The 23,364-nt window shown below is 34.0% G+C and overlaps 1 protein-coding gene across 3 annotated transcripts; it reads right to left on the bottom strand.

Moving 5' to 3' along the window:
* Positions 1-5,920: 5,920 nt before the first annotated feature.
* LOC109164684 lies at positions 5,921-22,868 on the bottom strand. Of its 3 annotated transcripts, none has more exons than XM_019313217.1 (5): positions 22,793-22,868; positions 22,078-22,211; positions 20,933-21,202; positions 17,518-17,586; positions 5,921-5,931 (listed from the first exon to the last, which is right to left on the bottom strand). In XM_019313217.1, exons 1-4 carry the CDS (start codon positions 22,808-22,810, stop codon positions 17,535-17,537), a joined length of 474 nt encoding a protein of 157 aa, XP_019168762.1. In that variant the 5' UTR covers positions 22,811-22,868; the 3' UTR covers positions 5,921-5,931; positions 17,518-17,534. The 3 variants fall into 3 exon arrangements, with proteins under 3 accessions (XP_019168762.1, XP_019168760.1, XP_019168761.1); XM_019313216.1 differs by lacking the exon at positions 5,921-5,931 and adding an exon at positions 17,464-17,476; XM_019313215.1 differs by lacking the exon at positions 5,921-5,931 and having other exon boundaries at positions 17,357-17,586.
* Between the last annotated feature and the right edge of the window lie 496 nt (positions 22,869-23,364).

Raw genomic sequence — 23,364 nt, 5'->3', positions numbered from 1 at the left:
GTAAATCATGGTAACTCAACTCAACATGAACCACAGAGGCTAGACCTTTGCTCACTGCGCACAATGAGCCCCCTCACTTTGAGAGGTTGCTCCCACACTACCGCTAGTGAGACTCGATCCCTGGTCATTCTTTTCAACTTTCACCTCTATGACCAGTTGAGATGCCCATGCGGACAAAAAAATAACAATATTCATGTTAATACACTCCCACTAAAAGTCAAACCCATGATTTTTCAATTAAAAGACTCACTTAATGCCACCAAATCACATGGTCATTGACATATTCATCCCCTAATTATTTAGTCTTCCTTCGTCAATTTTGATTTTTGTAGCATGCAAAAGAAATCAGACAATGACATATAAAGGTGTAGTGAAAACTTACCTAGTTTTGTAGCTATATATCTATTTTTACAAATTGCTTACTTGTGCGACGAGTATATTACTATTTTCTGTATTTGAATTGTTCTTGCCTTTAAGCAAAGCTCCATGTTGAAAAACTATTAATGAATCATGTCATGTTAGTGGTAATATCTAATTTAACTAATTTATTCACATTATTAAAAGAGTAAGTTTTGGATATAGTGACACTATACGTTGTTGAAATTGTAAGGTCAATATTTTGTTGTGTAGCCTTACCAATATCATGCATTGGACTAATCTTCCAATAAATAAATTCACACATATAAACTGTTAGAATATTAGGCTAAATATATTATTTTTTGTTTAAATTCAATTGTAAATTAGTATTTGGTCTAATATATATTGTTGTTTTATTATTTAGTGTAAATTATGAACATGTCTGTTTCTTTTCCATAATATGCAGATAATTGGAATTATACTTTATACTACTTTTACACATTTTTGAAAACGATAAATGATTGTTAATCTGTTGTTACGTTGGTTGGTGGCTAATGGAAACCAAACTGTCAATGGAAACATTTTGCATTCACGCCACATCTTTCTTTGAATACTAAATAAGATTAAATTCTTCCTTTGGTAATTAAAATGCATACGGACATATTTAATTTACAAAAATTATTAAAAAAAAAAAAAATTGGTCAAAGTGAAAAGTAAAAACAAACGACTACCCATTTCCGGTCTCCGGCAGCCGCGCCACCAATTTCCGTCCATCTGCAACTGAATTCTCCCTCAACCTTCTCTGAGCTCTTCTCTCCCAAATTTCTCTTCTTTTTCCTACTACTCAAAATTTGGCACATCAAATTGTAACTATACAAATCAAATACCACTGTTCACCCGTGCATTCCATTCCTCCATTTGGAGAATGATTATTTTGCTTTCTCCAAATTTGTACGTATTAGAAGTGGAAGAATGGAGATGAGATTGAATTTGGAAGAATAAATTTAGTAACCAAGTTCTCCAATTTTTATTTTTCCACTTCTTCAATTCTCCAATTTTCTGGAAAATTCTCTATTTTTCCAAGCCTGTGACAGCTCCTAGTCGCGTAATGGCTGGCATTATGTTGTATGTTTTAGTAGCCTTTTTCTTCTGTAATCTTGGAGTGAGCAACAGCAGCAGCAGCTTAAGCAACAATAGCTACATTCTCAGAGCCGGCGATTCGGTGACTCCAAACCGGCCCTTATTCTCCGACTTGGGGGATTTCGCGTTAGGATTCTTCCGCGATACATTTTTGGGGAACTGGGGGTTGAGTATCTTGGCCAACTCTATTAGTGGTAAATAAAGTAATTAGAATATGCAATTTACACTTGGATTAACCAAACCAAACCAAAACGTGTAAATGCAGCCAGTAATATACATTTTATCCGTGCATTGCACGTATCTCACGCACATCGCACGCACATCGCACGCGCATCGCACGCACATCGCACGCGTATCGCTTGGGATGGTAGCCCTTAAAAGGCTATCGAAGCGATCATCGCAAGGTCTGGGGGAGTTCATGAACGAGCTGAAGCTGATTGCCAAGCTACAACATACAAATCTTGTGAGCTTATTGGGTTGCTGCACTGAGGGTGAAGAGAAAATTCTAATTTACGAATACTTGTCGAAGAGAAGCCTAGACACATTCTTATTTGGTACCTGTTCTAAAACTTAATTTCTGAAATTTCATTTGCTAGGAGCCTTAAGTCTCGAGTTTAAATCTCCAATTAACAAAATCACTATGTTTCTGTCAGATGAATCCAAGAAAGATTGTTTAGATTGGAGCACACGGTTTCGGATAATAGAGGGAGTTGCCCAAGGAATTCTTTATTTTCACAAGTACTCTAGAGTGAAAGTCATTCATCGGGACTTAAAAGCAAGCAACATTTTACTTGATGAAGGAATGAAGCCCAAAATATCAGACTTTGGAATGGCAAGAATTTTCGGAATTGACCAAACTCAGGCAGAAACAGACCATGTGGTTGGAACATAGTAAGTGTTATTTGAACCCGCACTACTGATAAATATTCGAGTCAATTGATAACCCTATTTTTCATTGTCTACAGCTAATGCTTTTATAACTAATATCTTTTTGCGATAGTGGCTACATTCCACCAGAATATGTGATGCAAGGTCGATTTTTCGAGAAGTCTGATGTGTTCAGTTTTGGAGTGCTGGTGTTAGAAATTGTTAGTGGCCAGAAGAACCCTAAACTTTTTCAGACTAATCTTGCAGACAGCCTACTAAGATGGGTATGCATTCTCAACAACGACACTACTCTCATGAGTCATGACCCTTTGATTTAGTGAAAGAACACTTCTCTATTACTTTAATAATTCTTTCTATAAAAAAAAAAAAAATCCAAACACAGAGGTACAATCCTTTAAACTTTTCAGCCTTTTTCTTTTCAAAGAAAACGCTAATCAAGTACACTACTCTCATGAGTCATGACCCTTTGATTTAGTGAAAGAACACTTCTCTATTACTTCAATAATTCTTTCTATAAAAAAAAATCCAAACACAGAGGTACAATCCTTTAAAGAGTTAATGTCATATGAGATCCTTCGAGTATAGTGATTTTGTCACGTTTAGTCCTAAATTTTAAAATTAACTACTCGTAGTCCTTTGACTTTCAAATTGTTACCATCAGTGGCCAGTGGTCTAAGTTAACCACCCGTAGTCTTTCAACTTTCGACATTTAACCAGCCATGGTGCTCTTATAAGGATCATAGGTGGTTAACTTGGATCACGTGTGGTAGAAATTTGAAATCTAAGTCAAATGATCACTGGTGATCAATTTGAAAATTTAGGACTAAACGTGACAAAATCACTGTACTCAAGGACTCCAGATGGTATTAAATCATCTTTTAACTATACCATATGAATTACAAATTGTTATTTTTTTTAACATACGACAATAAGTACGTATCGTTATTACTACAATAATCTTGAGTATAAATGTCTTCGTAGGGCAATTTGTATGAACGAAAACAAATTAAATTTTATCCAAATTGTCTTATTCCTATTATAAGGACTAATTTGGAAAAAAAAAATTATATAATCAATGATTCTAACAAATAACAATGGTAAAAGTATATCTTCCATTCTAGTGCATCTGAATATGACTTGGTTTTCATCCTCAAATCAGATCTCCATCTCTTCCTTCAATAGATTTTGTAGTTTGAAATGCTCTACCAACATTAATAATTGTTGGTGATAGTGAACCACAATCGATTTAATATCCGTAAAATAATATTTATATATATACACACGAAATATATATAAAATATTATTGGATATATATCCGAAATATATATATACACACAAATATATATATAAAACGGATCCAACGGTTATATATACATGTATATCTACAAAAAAGATATACCAATATATATCAACCAAAAAGAAAATATAATCCTTAGATTATAGTTCCAAATCAACAAGAAAGAACGGATTTTTGCTTAGAGCATAATCCAAAAACAAGAAGAAGGAGAAGGAAGAAAGATTCGTACGAGTTAGGCAAAGTGCCTGTCTTTCCTTAAAACCTTATTTGCCACCTCCCAAAAGTGCTAGGAGCGTTGTGGCCTAGGCTTCCCAGGATAAAACGTACAACGGTTCGACGTTTGAGCACCCAAACGAACAAACCCGGCGAACAAGAGCACGGGCAAAAGCACAGCTTCAAGAATGGAGTAGAAGCAGAAGTATTTTGAGGCTTGGAAAAATATTTTTCTTGTGTGTTGTTGTTACTTTTTCCTTTTAAAAATTCTGCTGCACTCTACCCCTTCTTATATAGGGATTGAGGAGTGAATAGCCTTTATTATGCCATTTAGGGGCATCCCTACAACTCTTGTAACAGCAACCATTAACATGGGTGTTAATTCAAAATTAAAATTGGAATTAATTCCATAACAACTGAATTAAATCCCAATAGTCACAAACAAAAGCTTCAGGCCAAACTTTCTGCCTAAGTAGTAGTTTCGGCCATTAGCCGAAACCACTACTTTCGGCTTCGGCCAAGGGAGCCACACGAAACCTTGTTTCATGCATTACATTGTTTCATTCATTCGTGGTGGCCCACAGTGAAACATTATTTCATGCATTACAATGCATTACATTGTTTCATTCATTCGTGGTGGCCCACAGTGAAACATTATTTCATGCATTACAATGAAACATTGTTTCATTCTTATTATGTGGCCTTACAGTGAAACCATTGTTTCACTTTATTTCATGGTGGCACACGAAAGAATTATTTCATTTCTTGGTGACACGAAACAATGAACCCTTTCATTTCTTGGTGACACGAAATAGTGAAACCAAGAACCAAGTTTCATTTCGTGACTGAATTGGAAAATGACATCGAAACTTAGCCCGCAAGGCCGGTCAATATTCTGACGACATTAGGCTTGATCCAAGCCTTTCTGATCTCATTCTGGGATTTGATTTGCACTCTCCCCCGCGCATGAGAGAGAGCCTCTATGTTATACAATTCAATGAGTTTAAAATGAGCTCTTGTATAAATAGTGGGGCAAATCCTCTTCCCAAACCAATGTGGGACAAAAGCTCACTTTTTCCCTTCATTTTCCAACTCAAACGGGTCTACTTTGAGAATCAATATCTCATTCACCCATTATCCGTTTTGAGCGTACAATATATCAATCTCTTCGTCTCACTACGAAGAACCCGAATCCACTTTGACCCGACCCAAATCAGAAGTGGACCCCACTGATAATTGTACCACAAAATAGCCACTTAATATGCCATCTTATGCCATTTTAAGTCATTTTTTCCAACAATCCCCCACATGAATGAAAATTGATTTTCAGGGTATTTTTTTAAAAATCGGAAACAAACTGTGTTCAACGGTCGATCCCTGCATAGGATAGGTAGGGATCACTATACCCTTTGAACCTTCCCTTGTAAAGATATGTTTACTCTACTGGCTGTACGGTAGAACGCGATGTCTTTGAACCGACTGTCGTTTGTGTAGACGATGACATATCTCACACAGGAACCTCCCAACCATGCTCTGTTCTCATGAGTGTGCCCATTTTGGTCGTGGGTCACCGTCCTGGTTCTGCAAGAGTTTGTGAAGAATTGTGCCCATCAATTCTCCTTTGAAGCGACCCTCACTTCTCTCTCACATAGGTGATTCTTTTCCGAGTATCCCGCATACTCACACATGTCAACTGACATTCGAATCATTAAAGCATCAACATGCTAACCTTGCGCGGGAGTCACTGTTCTAACGAGGAGTGGTAGGGAGTCCGAGACCCCCACAGTGACACGCTTCGTTCCATAATTTAGTTGTCCCATTGAACCTAGGTACCAGCTAGGTTGGGTGTCCACTATAGAACTTTTAGTCTAAGGGCTTTAGACCCATTCCTCGTTCCAATTTCTCCACAACCATTTGCTTACCCTCGGGTTAGCGAGTTAGCGGCCGCTACGTTATCTTTTGACATCACGTAGTCAATAGAGATAACCCCCGTTGTGAGAAATTGTTTAATGGTATTATATCTACAACTTATAAGTCTAGATTTACCATTCCACATTTAACTCTGTACTTAACCAATTTTGGCTTGACTATCACAATGCACACAAATTGGAGGTACGAGTTCACCACTAGGAACATTCTCAAAATAATGGCATAGCCATTCGGCCTACTCGCTCGCGACACGAGTGTAAGGCTCTCAGCTTTGACCCCGTCGGATCTTAGCTATCACAAATTCATTTTGAGAATTTCCGTCTAACCAACTGCACTGGCCTACGTAAATACGTAGCATTTAATGGACTTAGTGTCCTTTGACATCCGTGCTATACTTTCCAAGTACGGCTAGATATCCCACGTAGTGCAGTCCAAAGTCATAAGCATACATAAGTATCTCATAACTTCCACTATTGCCTTCTAGTGCGTAACACTAGGGTTACTCGTATGTCTACCGAGTTCGTTAACCGCAAAGGCAATGTCCGACCTAGTACAACCCATTGGATACAATTAAACTACCAATAATCTGAATGTATTCTCCATGAGAAGTACAATACTCGTGATTATTGGCTAGTTGTACGTTAGTATCTAACGGTGTCCAAGCCACTTGATTAACATCCTCTGCAAGGATTTAATCAACACAATGAGATTGGTTTAACACGAGACCATACGGTCTTCTCACAATTTTAATCCCGAGAATTAAATCTGCCAAACTCATGCCCTTCATGTTAAATCTCGAATTTAACATGTTTCTGGTAGAATTGATCATTTGATCGTTACTACCCACAATGAGTTTATCGTGTATAAACAAACAGTGATATCATCGTCTATCGTACGCGATACGTAGACCCACTAGTCACTTTTATTTATACTAAACTCGTTGGTCATCATTGTATGATCAAACTCACATGCCAAATACTAAGGCAATTGTTTCAACCCATACAATGATCTCACCAATTACACACTTTCTTCCCATAGCGCGGAACCACGAAACCCTCGGGTTGTTCCATGTCTATTAAGAAAGCGATACATCCATTTCGATAAACTTCCAAATCTCGCTAAACAGCTCTTGGGAAGTATCATCCTAATGGATTTCATTCTCATCACAAGAAAATATATAATGAAGTAACTGTGGCACTCGTGTTGCATGTAATATAAACTTACAAGCTCGGCCATTTTACTTCGATATAGCCAACCGGTTCTATCTTCCGACTAGTGATCCACTTAGGATCCCGAGATTTTACAACCCGGATGAAGAACAACCAGTTCCAAGTATGATTCTTTTAGATAATATCTACTTCACTCTCGGTAGCCTCTCTCGGGTTGGTCCATCTGCAGAAGTCACCACTTCTACATGCGTTCGAGGCTCGTTTTCTAACAACCATGTCAGAAAATCCAATTTCTTTTCTAGTAAACAAGTTAGATTGTGCGCATCACACTCTAACATGTACGTCAGAAAATATGGACCAAAGGATTTTTCAATCCTAGCTTTCTTGCTACGTCTAGCTTTGAGCTCGGGTTCTCTTTCACACCCTTCAACCATAGCTACGCCGAAAGTTCCTTTCAACGTGCTAGGTCCTTTATTGATCCTTCACAAAAATACATCTTCCAAGAACGATGAATTTCTTGAATCAATCTTTCGTGTTCTTATGTACATCCAAACTCTTGGACTCGTGTACTAAGAACCAATACACACCTTTGGCAAAACACCCCCACATTTCGGGCATTAGTAGGAAAGCTTCCTACGTATCCACAATTCGTAAGAATTTCATGTGGGCAACCTTATTTAAAAGGTATTTACTTGTCCAAAGTATTGTCTCACCCCTCATACTTTGAGGTAGACCCGAACTTATCAACGTCTTGATATTTTATGTTCGGCAACAACGTTCGATTGAGGTGAATACCGTGTCGTACGCTCAAGTACGATACCAAGGCTTGCGCCGAAACCACCAACAGGCGTTTCATGTTCACTACATCGATCGTTCGTAACCGTGTTAATTCACAATTAATTTGGTTATCCCTTTTATTCTCATAAAGAATAAACATGTGTTACACATTAACACATTTCGTAGCTGCGAACGAATCAGCACGTACGAATCCATTCGAATATTTGACCGAAAGGCCACAAACCCGAATCGGTGCTTCCGAAATTGAAGCACGAATCATGCTTGGCAAAGTAGCACGAAAGTGCTACACGAAACCACAAAGCAGGAAATGCTTTTAAACTCACCAAGCACGAAAGTGCTGTTAATTCCCCATGCACAAAAGTGCTTTTGAATTCCACTAAGCACGAAAGTGCTTTTAATTAATCAGTACCATGTGGTGCTTGATTAATTTCCAAGCTTATCACTAAGTGCTATTATTAGCACTATAAGCTAATTAACCCTTTCGAGAGTTTTTTCCGTTAGTGTTCCGAGAGCACTATCCAACAAATCAAATCTAACTTTCATACTAGTATAATTTGGAATTTTGATCAAGTTAATTATAACACAATTAACAAGAACAAATCAACCAAATTTTCAACTAGTTGTATCAAGCTTAATTTGATGTCCCAACAATTTGTCTCAAATTATATTTCATACTAGTATAATTTAGAATTTTGATCAAGTTAATTATAACATAATTAACAAGAACAAATCAACCAAATTTTCCACTAGTTGAATCAAACTTATATAATCGTTCTTAGAATATTATATAAAATATTCAACACTTGAGTTGTGACGCTCACGATTATATAGTTATCCCAATTTTTGACAAATTGATCCTTGAAATCCTTATCGTTCTACATGAACCTAAACCGAAGTTCTTTACGGGATTTCAAACATGTAACACGCTTGTTACATTTCGTTCCGACCGTTAAGCCATTTTAGCATTTTCCACATAATGCTCCGTGATGCACTACGCACCCATATTGAATTATTTCATACATTTGACATTATTCTAGCAAATAATTCATATGTACCAAGATTAAACTCAATGGAACAATTATATTTTTATTCAAATAAAAATATTACAAGGATACTACAATATTTATTCAAAATAAATAAATAGGAAAAAATTACATTGGAAACACATTTCCATATTCCTATCTCATAGTAATCCTTCAACCCGTGTGCCTTGTTCCATTTTCAAACCGTCCACTCCACGAAGGGTGGTCCAAAGCGCACAGCGGGGGTACCTCGGTTGTGACCTCACTCGTCCAACCATCCACATGTCTTAAACATAGCGAAGTTGTCCTCAACCTTTTCACCAGGATGACGGTTCGCTTTGTAGTGGCATTTCTCCTCCTTCTCATAATCATCTTGAAAGCTAAGCTTCCGCTTGCCTTTTCTTTGATTATCGTTGAAGACATTGGTCACACTACAATAATCCTCAGACCATGTAGTCATTGCACCATCATAGGATCCTTCATGCCTTTTAGCCGATCCACTAGACAACACAATAGGTACCAATTAAGTGCCATTCGCCACTGGTCTACCGGATCGTGAACCAAAGTTCTCCGGAGCACAATCGTGTGCTTTTGCAACTCCCATGGAAATATTATTTCCAACGTTACCGCCGTCAACCGGCATCACAGAATGTGCAACATCGTTGCCGTTCTGACCATTTGAATGTGCACCTCCGGCAACATTCACGGATCCAACACTTTTGGAATCCACCGATTTGTTCATTATCAAAAATAATAAGGTTTTAAGATTGTTGGTGATAATGAACCACAATCGATTTAATATCCGTAAAATAATATTTATATATACACACGAAATATATATAAAATATTATTGGATATATATCCGAAATATATATATACACACAAATATATATATAACGGATCCAACGATTATATATACATGTATATCTACGAAAAAGATATACCAATATATATCAACCAAAAAGAAAATATAATCCTTAGATTATAGTTCCAAATCAACAAGAAAGAACGGATTTTTGCTTAGAGCATAATCCAAAAACAAGAAGAAGGAGAAGGAAGAAAGATTCGTACGAGTTAGGCAAAGTGCCTGTCTTTCCTTAAAACCTTATTTGCCACCTCCCAAAAGTGCTAGGAGCGTTGTGGCCTAGGCTTCCGAGGATAAAACGTACAACGGTTCGACGTTTGAGCACCCAAACGAACGAACCCGGCGAACAAGAGCACGGGCAAAAGCACAGCTTCAAGAATGGAGTAGAAGCAGAAGTATTTTGAGGCTTGGAAAAATTTTTTTCTTGTGTGTTGTTGATACTTTTTCCTTTTAAAAATTCTGCTGCACTCTACCCCTTCTTATATAGGGATTGAGGAGTGAATAGCCTTTATTATGGCATTTAGGGGCATCCCTACAACTCTTGTAACAGCAACCATTAACATGGGTGTTAATTCAAAATTAAAATTGAAATTAATTCAAAAATTAATTCCATAACAGCTGAATTAAATCCCAACAATCACAAACAAAAGCTTCAGGCCAAACTTTCTGCAAGTAGTAGTTTTCGGCCATTAGCCGAAACCACTACTTTCGGCTTCGGCCAAGGGAGCCACACGAAACCTTGTTTCATGCATTACATTGTTTCATTCATTCGTGGTGGCCCACAGTGAAACATTATTTCATGCATTACAATGAAACATTGTTTCATTCTTATTATGTGGCCTTACAGTGAAACCATTGTTTCACTTTATTTCATGGTGGCACACGAAAGAATGAACCCTTTCATTTCGTGGTGACACGAAATAGTGAAACCAAGAACCAAGTTTCATTTCGTGACTGAATTGGAAAATGACATCGAAACTTAGCCCGCAAGGCCGGTCAATATTCTGACGACATTAGGCTTGATCCAAGCCTTTCTGATCTCATTCTGGGATTTGATTTGCACTCTCCCCCGCGCATGAGAGAGAGCCTCTATGTTATACAATTCAATGAGTTTAAAATGAGCTCTTGTATAAATAGTGGGGCAAATCCTCTTCCCAAACCAATGTGGGACAAAAGCTCACTTTTTCCCTTCATTTTCCAACTCAAACGGGTCTACTTTGAGAATCAATATCTCATTCACCCATTATCCGTTTTGAGCGTACAATATATCAATCTCTTCGTCTCACTACGAAGAACCCGAATCCACTTTGACCCGACCCAAATCAGAAATGGACCCCACTGATAATTGTACCACAAAATAGCCACTTAATATGCCATTTTAAGCCATTTTTTCCAACAATATATACAAAGTGGTTTATTATTCTTTGCATAAATTCCTCTTCAATCAATAATATAATTCCCTTATTGAGTGGTCGACCATATCTTCTTTTATATATATATATATATATATATATATATATATATATATATATATATATATATATATATATATATAAAGGAGGGGAAAACCCAAAAAACGTCCAGTATTACACATTAATATGTTGGCCATGAATGCTACGCCAAATAGGGATACCCGAGAGGTCATCTTCTAATAATCCTCTCACTGAGTCCGGTGGATTAGCTAGTACATGTATGCCCATCGGAAAATTCTTGGAAAGCTTAGCCAGGCCGTCAGCAATACGGTTCTGCTCACGGAGCACTGCCACCACCTCCCACACCTCAAATTTTCTACGTTCTCTTTTGCATGCTTCCAGAACGTTATGGGCAGAAATGCATGGGGGCCAGGTACCTGTTATGTAGTTCACCACCTCCTCCGAGTCGGATTCAAAGATCACTTTGGTGTAGCCATGCTCTATGGTTAGAAGAATGCCTTTTAGGAGAGCCTAGGCTTCAGAATGTATAGCATTGAAAAAGTATTTTTCCTACGCAAGAAAGAAAACAATACACCAGCAAGATATGGTCGGTAAGCAAGCATGACGCTTCTTGACAAAGCCCCAGTATCACCCATCAACAAAGAAGGCTACTGAACAAAAAAAAAAAAATGCAATTAGACCACTAAACATTCCAAAAAGTGTAATTAAGCCACTGAACTCTCCAAATGTATGCAATTTCACCGGATAGCAGGTTACCATCAATTTTAACAGGTTACCTGCTTACGTGGCAGCTGAGTTGGTACTTTTAATAATTCTTAATAAATTTTAATAATTAATTTTAATAATAAATTTTTTAAAAATTGAAAAAAAAAATTAACGATTGGGTGGCCGTCTTTTTTATTTATTTATTTAAAAAAATTATTATTAAAAATTATTAAAAATGCCAACTCAGCTGCCACGTAAGCAGGTAACCTGTTAAAATTGATCGATGGTAACCTGCTATCAAGTGAAATTGCACGTTTTTGGAGTGTTCAGTAGCCTAATTGCACTTTTTTTTTGTTCAGTGGCCTAATTACATTTTCAGGTTACGTTCAATGGCCAATTTAAACCTCATTCCTATCTATTTTTACAAATTGCTTACTTGTGCGACAAGTATATTACTATTTTGTGTATTTGAATTGTTCTTGCCTTCAAGCAAGCTCCATGTTGAAAAACTATTAATGAATCATGTCATGTTAGTGGTAATATCCAATTTAACTAATTGATTCACATAATAAAAAGAGGAAGTTTTGGACATAGTGAAACTATACGTTGTTGATATTGTAAGGTTAATATTTTGTTGTGTGGCCTTACCAATATCATGCATTGGACTAATCTTTCAATAAATAAATTCACACATATAAACTGTTAGAATATTAGGCTAAATATATCATGTTTTGTTTAAATTCAATTGTAAATTAGTATTTGGTCTAATATTGTTGTTTTATTATTTAGTGTAAATTATGAACATGTCTATTTCTTTTCCATAATATGCAGATAATTGGAATTATACTTTATACTACTTTTACACATTTTTGAAAACGACAAATGATTGTTAATCTGTTATTGGTTGGTGGCTAATGGAAACATTTTGTATTCGCGCCACATCTTTCTTTGAATACTAAATAAGATTAAATTTGCAATAAAATCAATTATTTTTTAACTTCTTTCTTTGGTAATTAAAATCCATATGGACATATTTAAATTACAAAAATTTAAAAAAAAAAAAAAAAAAAAAAAAAAAAAAAAAAATCGGTGAAAGTGAAAAGTAAAAACAAACGACGACCCAACTCCGGTCTCCGGCAGCAGCGCCACCAATTTCCGACAATCTGCAACTGAATTCTCCCTCAACCTTCTCTGAGCTCTTCTCTCCCAGGTTTCTCTTCTTTTTCCTACTACTCAAAATTTGGCACATCAAACTGTAACTATACAAATCAAATACCACTGTTCACCCATGCATTCCATTCCTCCATTTGGAGAATGATTATTTTGCTTTCTCCAAATTTGTATTAGAAGTGGAAGAATGAAGATGAGATGAATTTGGAAGAATAAATTTAGTAAACAAGTTCTCCAATTTTCATTTTTCCACTTCTTCAATTCTCCAAATTTCTGGAAAATTCTCTAATTTTCCAAGCCTGTGGCAGCTCCAGCTCCGTGGACAGCTCGTCGGGCCTGATAGGTGGTGGTATCACACCCTTCTCAAAGGAACCGTACGTGAGACTCTCGCCTCATACGGCTCCGTTCTTGCCAATTGCTTCAATTGGTTCGGCAATTTGGTTGATTTAACATACATGTATTCTATTGGTCTCAGTGGTTTCGGGCATGATCTTTATGTTCGTGTTCATTCCTCTGAGCTAGGTAGTGTTAGGATTAAGCTGCTATTGCATCCTTCAAAGATGTTGTTTCCTATGTACATCATATCTGATCTTTTCTTTAATGATGTTCATGCAGGTAATGGAAGCAGTGGAAATGGAGATTCGGATCATCAACTTGTTGCAAAAATTGTTGGTCCAGTCTCTGCATTCTTACTACTTTGTGTTTTGGTGTGTATACTGCTCACACTAAAATGCATCAAAAGCAAAGGTACACACTCTGAGTATGTATGTCATTCCTAGCTAGCTATAAACTAATTGCTTCATTTCATATCATCTTATATATAATCATCTCTGTGAAATGTGAATACAGATATAAGTTTTGCAGTGGTTAACTCGTTGTCAACTTTACCCCCCGTTGGAAACGACGAAATAGAGTTGCTGCACTTCAGCTTGCAGAGAATTATTGATGCTACGAATAACTTTGACGCATCAAACAAACTTGGAGAGGACGATTTTGGCCCGGTGTATAAGGTGACCACTTCATTATACACTGATTTTTGTTTATGTTTGAGCAGAATTGAAGCCAGTAATATACATTTTATCCGTGCATTGCACGTATCGCACGCACATCGCACGCGCATTGCACGCACATCGCACGCGCATTGCACGCACATCGCACGCGCATTGCACGCACATCGCACGCGTATCACTCGGGATGGTAGCCCTTAAAAGGCTATCGAAGCGATCATCGCAAGGTCTGGAGGAGTTCATGAACGAGCTGAAGCTGATTGCCAAGCTACAACATACAAATTATATGCAGGAGATAAAAGAAACAACATTATGGTTTCTTTTGGTTTTCTTTGTATTAGGCTTGGGAAAACTGGAAAGGGGGACGAGCACTTAAATTTGTTGATCTAGCAATAAGTGCATCGTGTGACTCTCTCAAGGTCGTAAGGTGCATCGAGGTGGGACTTTTATGCGTCCAAGCAATCCCTAAAGATAGACCAAGTATGACCGAAGTAGTGCTCATGTTGAGCAATGACCCTGCAGCACCAATTCCGACACTTAAAGAGCCTGCCTTTGTTGCTAGCCATTCCAGTGCCAATTCCAATGCTAATGCTTCTACTTCTCATCGAGAGGTAAGTGATCATTCCCAAAATGAACTTACAATTAGTGTTCTTGAGTCACAATAGACGATTTACTTATTTTGTAAATAGTTTGAGTGTACTTATTATAAAAAATTTGCAGAAGAAGTGCTAAATTCGATATGAAATTGTTTTAATTTCAAAAGACAGAATATAATATAATTATAAAGGTTTAATTTTTATAAGACAAATTGATTTTCTTTTCACCATTAAACAAACCTTAACCATATAAGTGAATTTGAGAAAATCACTTAGCTGCTCGCTAGTCTCGGCGGCACTTCTGCCGCTTCATCAGTAGACAACTCTTGGCCGTGCTTCGTCGCTACTCTGAAGACTCCATGACTCCATTTATAGCTTTTGTTTGGTTTTTAATTTTTGCAAACAAACCAGTAGTTATCCTATTAATTTTTGCAAAAACGACTAGTACGGTGGTTGAGCAACTCTAGTTCAGAGATGATTCGTGCTGCAACCGACCATCTTGTTAAAGGATTCTTCTACACTAAATCTGTTTTCTCAACTAGATATTGAGCACAAGAGGCAGTATATCTTTTCATTGTTGTATCCATCTTGGCTCAGCTGCTAACCCATAGTGGGTACAAAGTTAAAGTTGGTTGGTTGATATTTTGGATTTTTGTTGTTGCTGGTGGAGGAAGACAAGTGCTACTTTGTGGAGGAAGACAAGTTTAAGATGATTGGTTTTTATTACTGCTTTAGTATGATTTTGTTAGTTCATAGAACAAGTTTTCATTATGTTGAAACTATTTGTAGGAGCAGGATGCTTTAGTTGACAATGGATAATGCTAGAGAATGTGAATGCATACATACATTTCAACTGCTGAATAATTAATGCTATTACTCTTCTTCTGTATTTCTTTTTGTACATATACAGAACAATTACTCCAAATATGCTGTACAAGCAGTCATAACCTTTTGGGGGCAATTACAAATATATATATATATATATATATATATATCTGCATGAATTCAAACATACCAGTAAAGTCAACATGCAGCCACCATGAAGTTAAGTTCATAACCTGATGCCAAGTAATCAAGGAATGTATGCTGGATTTTCTCAGTGAACTTTTCAACATACAGTTTACTCTTAAGACCTGAATTTATGTCAAAACTTGAAAATGTAACAAATCTAGCTATCCACTTAAGTTAGTTTTTACCTTAGTTTGAGGAGTAGGTCCAATAGCAGTTGGTACAAAGAAATTTAATTTTTCTAAATCTGCAAGTGATTTCTGAACCTTTCTGAGCATATATATAAGGAGCAATATGAGATGTTGGATTTGTAGTGGTGTAGAAAAGATACTATGAAAAAGGAAATGGCTGCATGATCCAAAAGGGATTCAATTGACAAGTCAATTTTAACTGGGAAGAAAGCTGCATGGCCAAAATGTCTAAGCATGTAGTGCCTTAGCTTATTCTTCAGTAGTATACTGCATTACTGCAAATTATATATTTCTTTTTACTATTTTGGTACTTGGTGACAATAGTCTTTAACCTGAAATATGACCCTATTCATAGGTTTACTTGTGTTCTAATTCCTTTATATATTTCTTTATAGATTAATAATGGCTACATTCCATGATAAATTAAAGACCATAATATAATCGAAATTGAAGAAGATCATGGTTGTGAAATTACTACATAATTGAGCGAAACCAATCATGATGAATTGGTGAATAATGGTGAATTTAATATAGGTGAGATTGAACAAAATACCGGTGCGAATGCGAAGAGTGATGTGAATAATGAGACAATAGAGTTATGTATTGGAATGGAGTTTCAATCACTAGATGATGCTTTAATGTGCTACACTAATTATGCAAAACATGAAGGTTTTGTAATTCATACAAAAGTCTAGAAAGAATCAAATGGTTATTGGACAAGAGTTTGTTTGTTCAAAGCAAGGTTACCGTGCAAAAAAATATTTAGAGCGAGACAATAGGAAAAAACCTTCATCTGGTGAAACATGCCTAGGATGCAAAGCCATGATTTATGTATCTAGAAAAGACGAAGACAAATGGATAATATCTAAATTTATTAGAGATCATAATCATGTGCTTGCTTCTCCTAGTAGTGGTCGATTTCATCGAGTTCATAGAAAGAGGACAAAATCTCAAAGGAATTTGAATGACGTGCTTGATGACTAATTAATGCTAGCTATTACTCTTCTTCTATATTTCTTCTTGTACATATACAGAACAATTACTCCAAATATGCTGTAGAACTAGCTACTTTTGATATATAGTGCATTTTCATTTTGTTCCGGAGAAATTCATAAATTAATGCTAGCACATTAAGCATCCTATATTTTTTGGATTATGATTTCCATTATAAGATCATACATAATCAAACAGCAATATTGGTAATCATTCGCATTCCACCCTATTACAAAACATGCTAAATACTTTTATTAAAACTCATTACCGTTACCAAGTATTTGATTCTGATTCCTATGTGCGATTCAATATTTCTGTATGTACACTGCATAGAATGATCTGATTATACAGTTGGATGATAGGCTAACTGAACTTCGGTAGTTACATAGTTAGTTAGGGATCTGTTTGTGTTGGTTGAATCCTATCTGTTGACATTCTGTGAACTAAATATGCCGCAAGTTTATTAAAGAATGAGAGCTAACTTTAGAAGAAAAATTAGTAGAAATTAGAAACGAAACTGTGTTTACCAAAGACATAGCAACAAATTAATATGTACTAGCAAGTGCATATATACTATAATGTAACACAACAAACAACATGACTTCTATATGTTCAATTTTTTCCCTCGCCATTATCAAACACTACCCCGTACTGAATAATTAAGTGTTATATATTTTACATGTATAACTTACAAACTACAAATAGTACATGTACATATATAGTTATATATAAATACTCTCCGTTACGCAATAATCATGGCATTGGCTCCACCCCTACAGATTTCAACGTCTCCACCCGAGGGTGCCTGCAAACAAGTTGGTTTATTAAATATATATTAATATTAATGTTAAAACATAATTCAGCATTAATTAAATCAAAGATTAAAAGATCAATCCTATATATAATAAAGCCATATGGTCTTGTGAAAATGAAATGGTGATAATCAACATTTAATTTTCACAAGACCATAAAATATTGTTAATTATAATACCAATAACAATAATAATAATAATTGCAATCCTTTATTATATAATAAAGCTATATGGTTTGAAAAATAATTAATGTTACAATTAATGCCACAACATCCTTTATTATAAATAAATAAAAAAAAAAAAGCACAACATTTAAAAAATAAAATAGCTATATCTTATATAATCATATAAAAAATATACTTTTGAAAAATAAAATAGCTATATATTATATAATCATATAAAAAATGTGTTCAATTATAGTTTAAATTTACACATACAAAATTTGAAATTTGCTTTCCAAATGTAATTATCTTAGTTATTATTCGTATTGTGAAAATTATAATATAGATGAAATACAATTAAGAATAAATTAATGTAATTATGTAAATTCTGTCAAGTTTATTTGAATATGCACATAATTAGATATTACATTAACCATACAAAATTATAATTTTAATTGTAATTTTGTATTCTATAAAAATAATAAATACTTGACCAATGGAAGCTCAAAAATATTATTATATTAAATAATTTAAAATATTTTAATATTTTTTTTATTTTTTATTTGTATTTATAATAACATAATTTTTTCTCGTGCATCGCGCGGGTGAATTACTAATTTAATTAAATAGTTAAATAGCTAGTATAGTATTAAAACCTAAAGTCCATTATTTAGTTAGTTCAACTTATTGGTAAAAACCCACACCTTTATTTCTTTTAACTATTATATCTACACATTTTAAATTAAGTAATTTCAAACCGAATTTTAAAATCTTATACTTTATTTTGTCTAATTTTTACTATTTAATTATTTTTTAAAAAATATCCGACTCAATCCAAACTATCCAACTCAATACTTATAGTCAGACTAGTTTTTTACGCGCATTGCGCGATTGGGATAATGCCCAATATTTTTTTTTTAAAATAAGTACTTTAAAGTATATTAAGGCAAGATTATATTGAAATTGTTCATGCATAGATAATTGAATGTTGAATTTGCGTATTTAAATAGGTAATTCTTCTCCCAAAGGTTGAGTCCCCAACCCCAAGGGTCCCCCCACACTCCGACCCGACAGAGCATTGTGGGAAGTTGTAAATCACGGTGACTCAATGGTTCAGCAGACAGGGCCAAATGCTGGTACGCACAAGGAATCTGCCCACTTTGGACATAATTCCCGCATTGCCGCCGCCGAGGTTCAAACCTTGGTCTCTTCTCCCAAATACTACCCACTAAATCATTGAGCTAAGCCCGTGCGGGTTAAATAGGTAATTCTAATTTTACAAATGCAAGATAATATAGTCAATATTGATTATAATTGTCAATAAAATAATTGTATAGGTATGGTTGAAACCAAATACAGGACATAAGGGAGAACAAATAAAAATTAGGGTATAAAATATGAAATATATACTAATATTGTTTGAGGAGATTCCGACATTAGGATTTGTGGTTAAGTTCTATTAAGACTTTAATATTAGAATTAGATTAATGGTGTAGTTATAATTCTATATTAGACTTTAATATTAGAATTAGACTAACGATGAATTAACGAAAAAGTTAAATGGATAATCATATAATTAAGGATAAATTAGAAAATCTTAAAAGAAAAAAATTAAAACCTGAACAATATGAACCATTCATTTGATTTAATAATTTGGCGGTCATTTTTTCTACCCAATGTTAATAATTAAATAAATTCACTGGTCAAATCTGCTAGTATAATCCGCTAACACTAACCGCTAACTGCTCTTTGTCAAACAAGGACATTGCGAGGTAGTTCTCACTTTAATTTGTTGTGTGATTTGAATACTCTCTTTGTCACAAAATCTCTCAAGTAGTTAATATAGTTGGCTTTATTAATTATATTTTTTTAATTTTTTCATGGTATTAATAAAATACTTGGTAAATAAATATATAGCATTATTTTATGTTATAACTTTGATATTTAATTAGAAAAATAGTGCACAAAAAAAATAATAGATAATGTAGTGAATATAATCAATTGATGAATTTGAATGTAAAAATTTTTACATTTGAGAAAAATAAAGACAATATAACTAATGAAAATATTTCTTTTAATTAATTTATTGATAATTAATAATTTGTTTTTCACTGAATAAAGACATTGTAAGGACAATGTAGCGAATATAATCAATTAATAAATTTGAATATAAAGAATTTTTATATTGAAGAAAAATAAAGACAATATAACTAATAAAATTATTTATCTTATTTAATTTATTAATAATAATTTTTTTTTTGAATAAAGACATTGTGAACACATAATTCTAAATTAAAGAAATGCATATGTATTATTTTTTGTTGTAACTACTAAATTATTATTTATATAATTTAATAAGAGTAAAATAGAGTACTAATTATGCCAACTTTGATTGGGATGAGGTTCGAACCTAAGACCCTTTTTTATTGAAATCAATGAGTAAGTTAACGGTGAACTAACGGCAATTCTTAAAATTTTAACGGAATTAGTAACGGTGTGTGGGTATTTTAAGAAATTTTAGTGTAAAATTTAAATCTGATCAATCTTTTAATTAATCTGAGCCATTCATTTGATTAAAATCTGTGACTGCCATTTTTTCTACCTATTATAGGCCTAACTCTCTTGGGCTCTTATTAGTATAGTAGATAGTAGATAGTAGATTATAGGCCTAACTCTCTTGGGCTCTTATTAGTATAGTAGATAGTAGATAGATAGATATTAAATTTGTTGCCAACTTACAACAAGGTATTTAAGATTTAAAAATGTGTGTGGGGGCCTTAGGGTTGGGGATTCAGCCTTTTGGGGTAAGATTTAAAAATGTGTGTGTATGTCAAGTAGTAATATTTCGTAATCATTCAAAAGTTTTAAATTATTTATAAAATAACACAAAAAAATTATATTCTTCACATACAAAAATTAAATTAATTAAATATTTAAAATAACGAATTTTAAAATACTTTTTGTCTCATGCATGATTATTGAATTACTTTCATATTTTGTTTTCAATTATTATTTTTTTCACATTTATTTTTATTACTTTTAAAACATTGTCACATTTGATTCTCTGGTCTAATTTTCGATCATCGATCATGACTCAAATGTAAAAATAATTCAAGAGACTTGAACCAATCAAAAGTGGAAAAATCAATTAACATAATAGTTACAAAAGAAGAAGTACCTAGTATAAACACAACCGAGGGGGTCATGAGCCGCCGTGGGTTGGATGTGAGCCACTTTCCGGAAGAAAGATTTGTTGAGGAATTGATCGGACTCCTCCGCCACGTGCTCCGGCTCCACCAGCTCCGGCAGCGTTTCTCTCCTACACTTTTTCACGAACACATTCGGCGCGCGCTTCAGCTGGTGCATGGCCGTGTGCAAACCGAAACTCGTCGACAGTGCAATCATCGCTATCGCCACGTAAACCGGCACCAAATCTCCTTTCTTTCCCCTGCTGGCCTCGTAAAATTCCATAAAATATAAAGGCATTTAAATATTCAATAATAATGATTTAAAAAATAAAAAATAAATAAAAGTATAACTGAGCCAAACCACTTTGTATAAAAGAAGATCGAAATGTTCTTGTATTTAACGTCATCTCAACGATTTTGTTGATGGATGACAAAAAATGATCATACATACACCAATAATAACAGGACCAAATGAGAATCTTTTGAAAAGAACTAAGAATGTGTTTGGTTCGCACAATGAAATTGGAATTAGAATGAGAATAAATACTTGGTAGTGGTAATGAATTTTTGTAATAGGATAGAATGAGAATAATTACAAATATTTTGTTATGTATGAGTATGACCCTATAATATGATAATAAAGGTTTAAAATACAAATATAAAAAATTAAAGTAATTGATCCTAATATAACGACATTCAAGAATATGAACAAAAAAAATCAAAACAAAAATCTAAAAGCTGTAAAGCACCAATACAAAATTTAAAAATCAGATTACTAATAAGATGGAATGTTAGGGAATGACAGACGTTTTTAATTAAAAGGGTAATCAAATCATATCCATAGTTGTGTTTTTAAAAGTTGTTAACCAAACACGAACACGGTGATTTTGATTCATATTCCTAATGTGTAAACCCATGAACCGAACACACTCTGAATGTATTTTTTTTTTGAGTTAATTCTAATTTTTATCTTAAATTTATAGATAACAATTCACTTTTTTTTTTTTCAAAACACCATTCATTGGTCTTAATATTATTGTGACATGACCAAATACGCCCTAAAAGTGGACTGTTATCTTAAACTTTAAGATAAGAATAGAATTAACTTTAAAAAAAAAAAAATGAAGGTTATTACCTTGGCAAAGATTGTTTGAGTGGCTTATCTGTAGCCGCAGCAGAAGGGACGTAAGACTTTAAGTTGGGAAGTGTGGATGTTCCATACATTGATACTCTCCCGCTTAAGCTATTGATCATGGATTTCAAGTAAGCCTGTATCGGGGAATTCATACAAGAATTTTAAGTTAAATTTGGTAAGCATTAAAGTTGTAATTTTTAATGATAATTTAAAAATAAAATAAAAATTTCACTTTTGGTTATTGATGTTATCACATTTAATCATGTACTTTTGGTTTTGTAACATTACCTTCTTAATTTTTATTTGTTTGTCATAATTATTTTTAATTTAATATTTTTATTCTAATATTTAATAAATATAACTAACTTGTAATTGCATCGTTCAATTAAAAAACATATACAAAAGAGAGATAGAAATTAAATATTATTGGAGTAAGAAACTTGAATAATAAAATTATATATTAGCCCTCTTTATTATACGGTGAAATGACAAAATTTTAAACGAAAAATTAATTGTGACAAGCAAATAAAAATATAAGAATGTAACAAAGTAAAATTAAAAGAATAAAAGTAAATGTGACTGTGCCACACTAGTCAATGATTAAAATATAATTTTCTCTTAAAATGTGTATTAAATAATTAAGGACAAAAATAATTATGAAATGTTAAAAATGTTATTATTCTCTGGAAAAATGAAAATAAGAAATTTTACTTACCTGTGATCTGAAAGCCATGATGATGTTTGGACTATGGAGTAGATCGATATGAAGAAGCTAAGAGTGAGTGATAAAGTACTGGTTAAGTATGTATTAGTGTGATGGCCTATATATTGTCTATTTATTGTGAATTGCTAAAGTGAGAGAGGTTTCGGGAGAGACCTACTAGATTGTGGGACATAGGCTACACGCTCCAATCAAATAATCACACGTTTGAAGATGTAAGATGTATGGAATGGGGTAGAAGTCTCTTGAAGCTGCAAAAGGTGAGAATTATGTTTGGGTTGTTGAGAGCTTCAATTGTTATGTGGTCGTGAATTATGGCCTAAACATTATAGGTTTATAGTTAATGTATTTTGTATATACAGTTAATCATTTATATGTATTTATAAATAAATTGAAGACACATAACATGTTAATTATAAACACATAAAATATAATGTTAATTACAGAAACATAAATTATTAATTGTGTCTGTAGTTAATATATTGGGTACTTGCAATTAAAAATTTATGTATTTGTAATTTGCAATTTATGTGTATGTAGTTAATATGTTGTTTGCCTTCAATTTA

This window comes from Ipomoea nil, unplaced genomic scaffold (genome assembly GCF_001879475.1).
Source record: "Ipomoea nil cultivar Tokyo-kokei standard unplaced genomic scaffold, Asagao_1.1 scaffold3069, whole genome shotgun sequence".
In the NCBI taxonomy this organism is placed as follows: domain Eukaryota; kingdom Viridiplantae; phylum Streptophyta; class Magnoliopsida; order Solanales; family Convolvulaceae; genus Ipomoea; species Ipomoea nil.
This window is presented reverse-complemented; position numbering and strand designations above follow the sequence as displayed.

Bases quoted from the DNA above. Each gene is read 5' to 3' on its own strand.
- LOC109164684 (XM_019313217.1), bottom strand. The intron at 21,203-22,077 runs GTAATAACCTTC...CGAGGCCAGCAG, and splicing joins CTCAAACAATCTTTGCCAAG to GGGAAAGAAAGGAGATTTGG. The intron at 17,587-20,932 runs GTACTTCTTCTT...ACTTGTTTGCAG, and splicing joins CTCGGTTGTGTTTATACTAG to GCACCCTCGGGTGGAGACGT.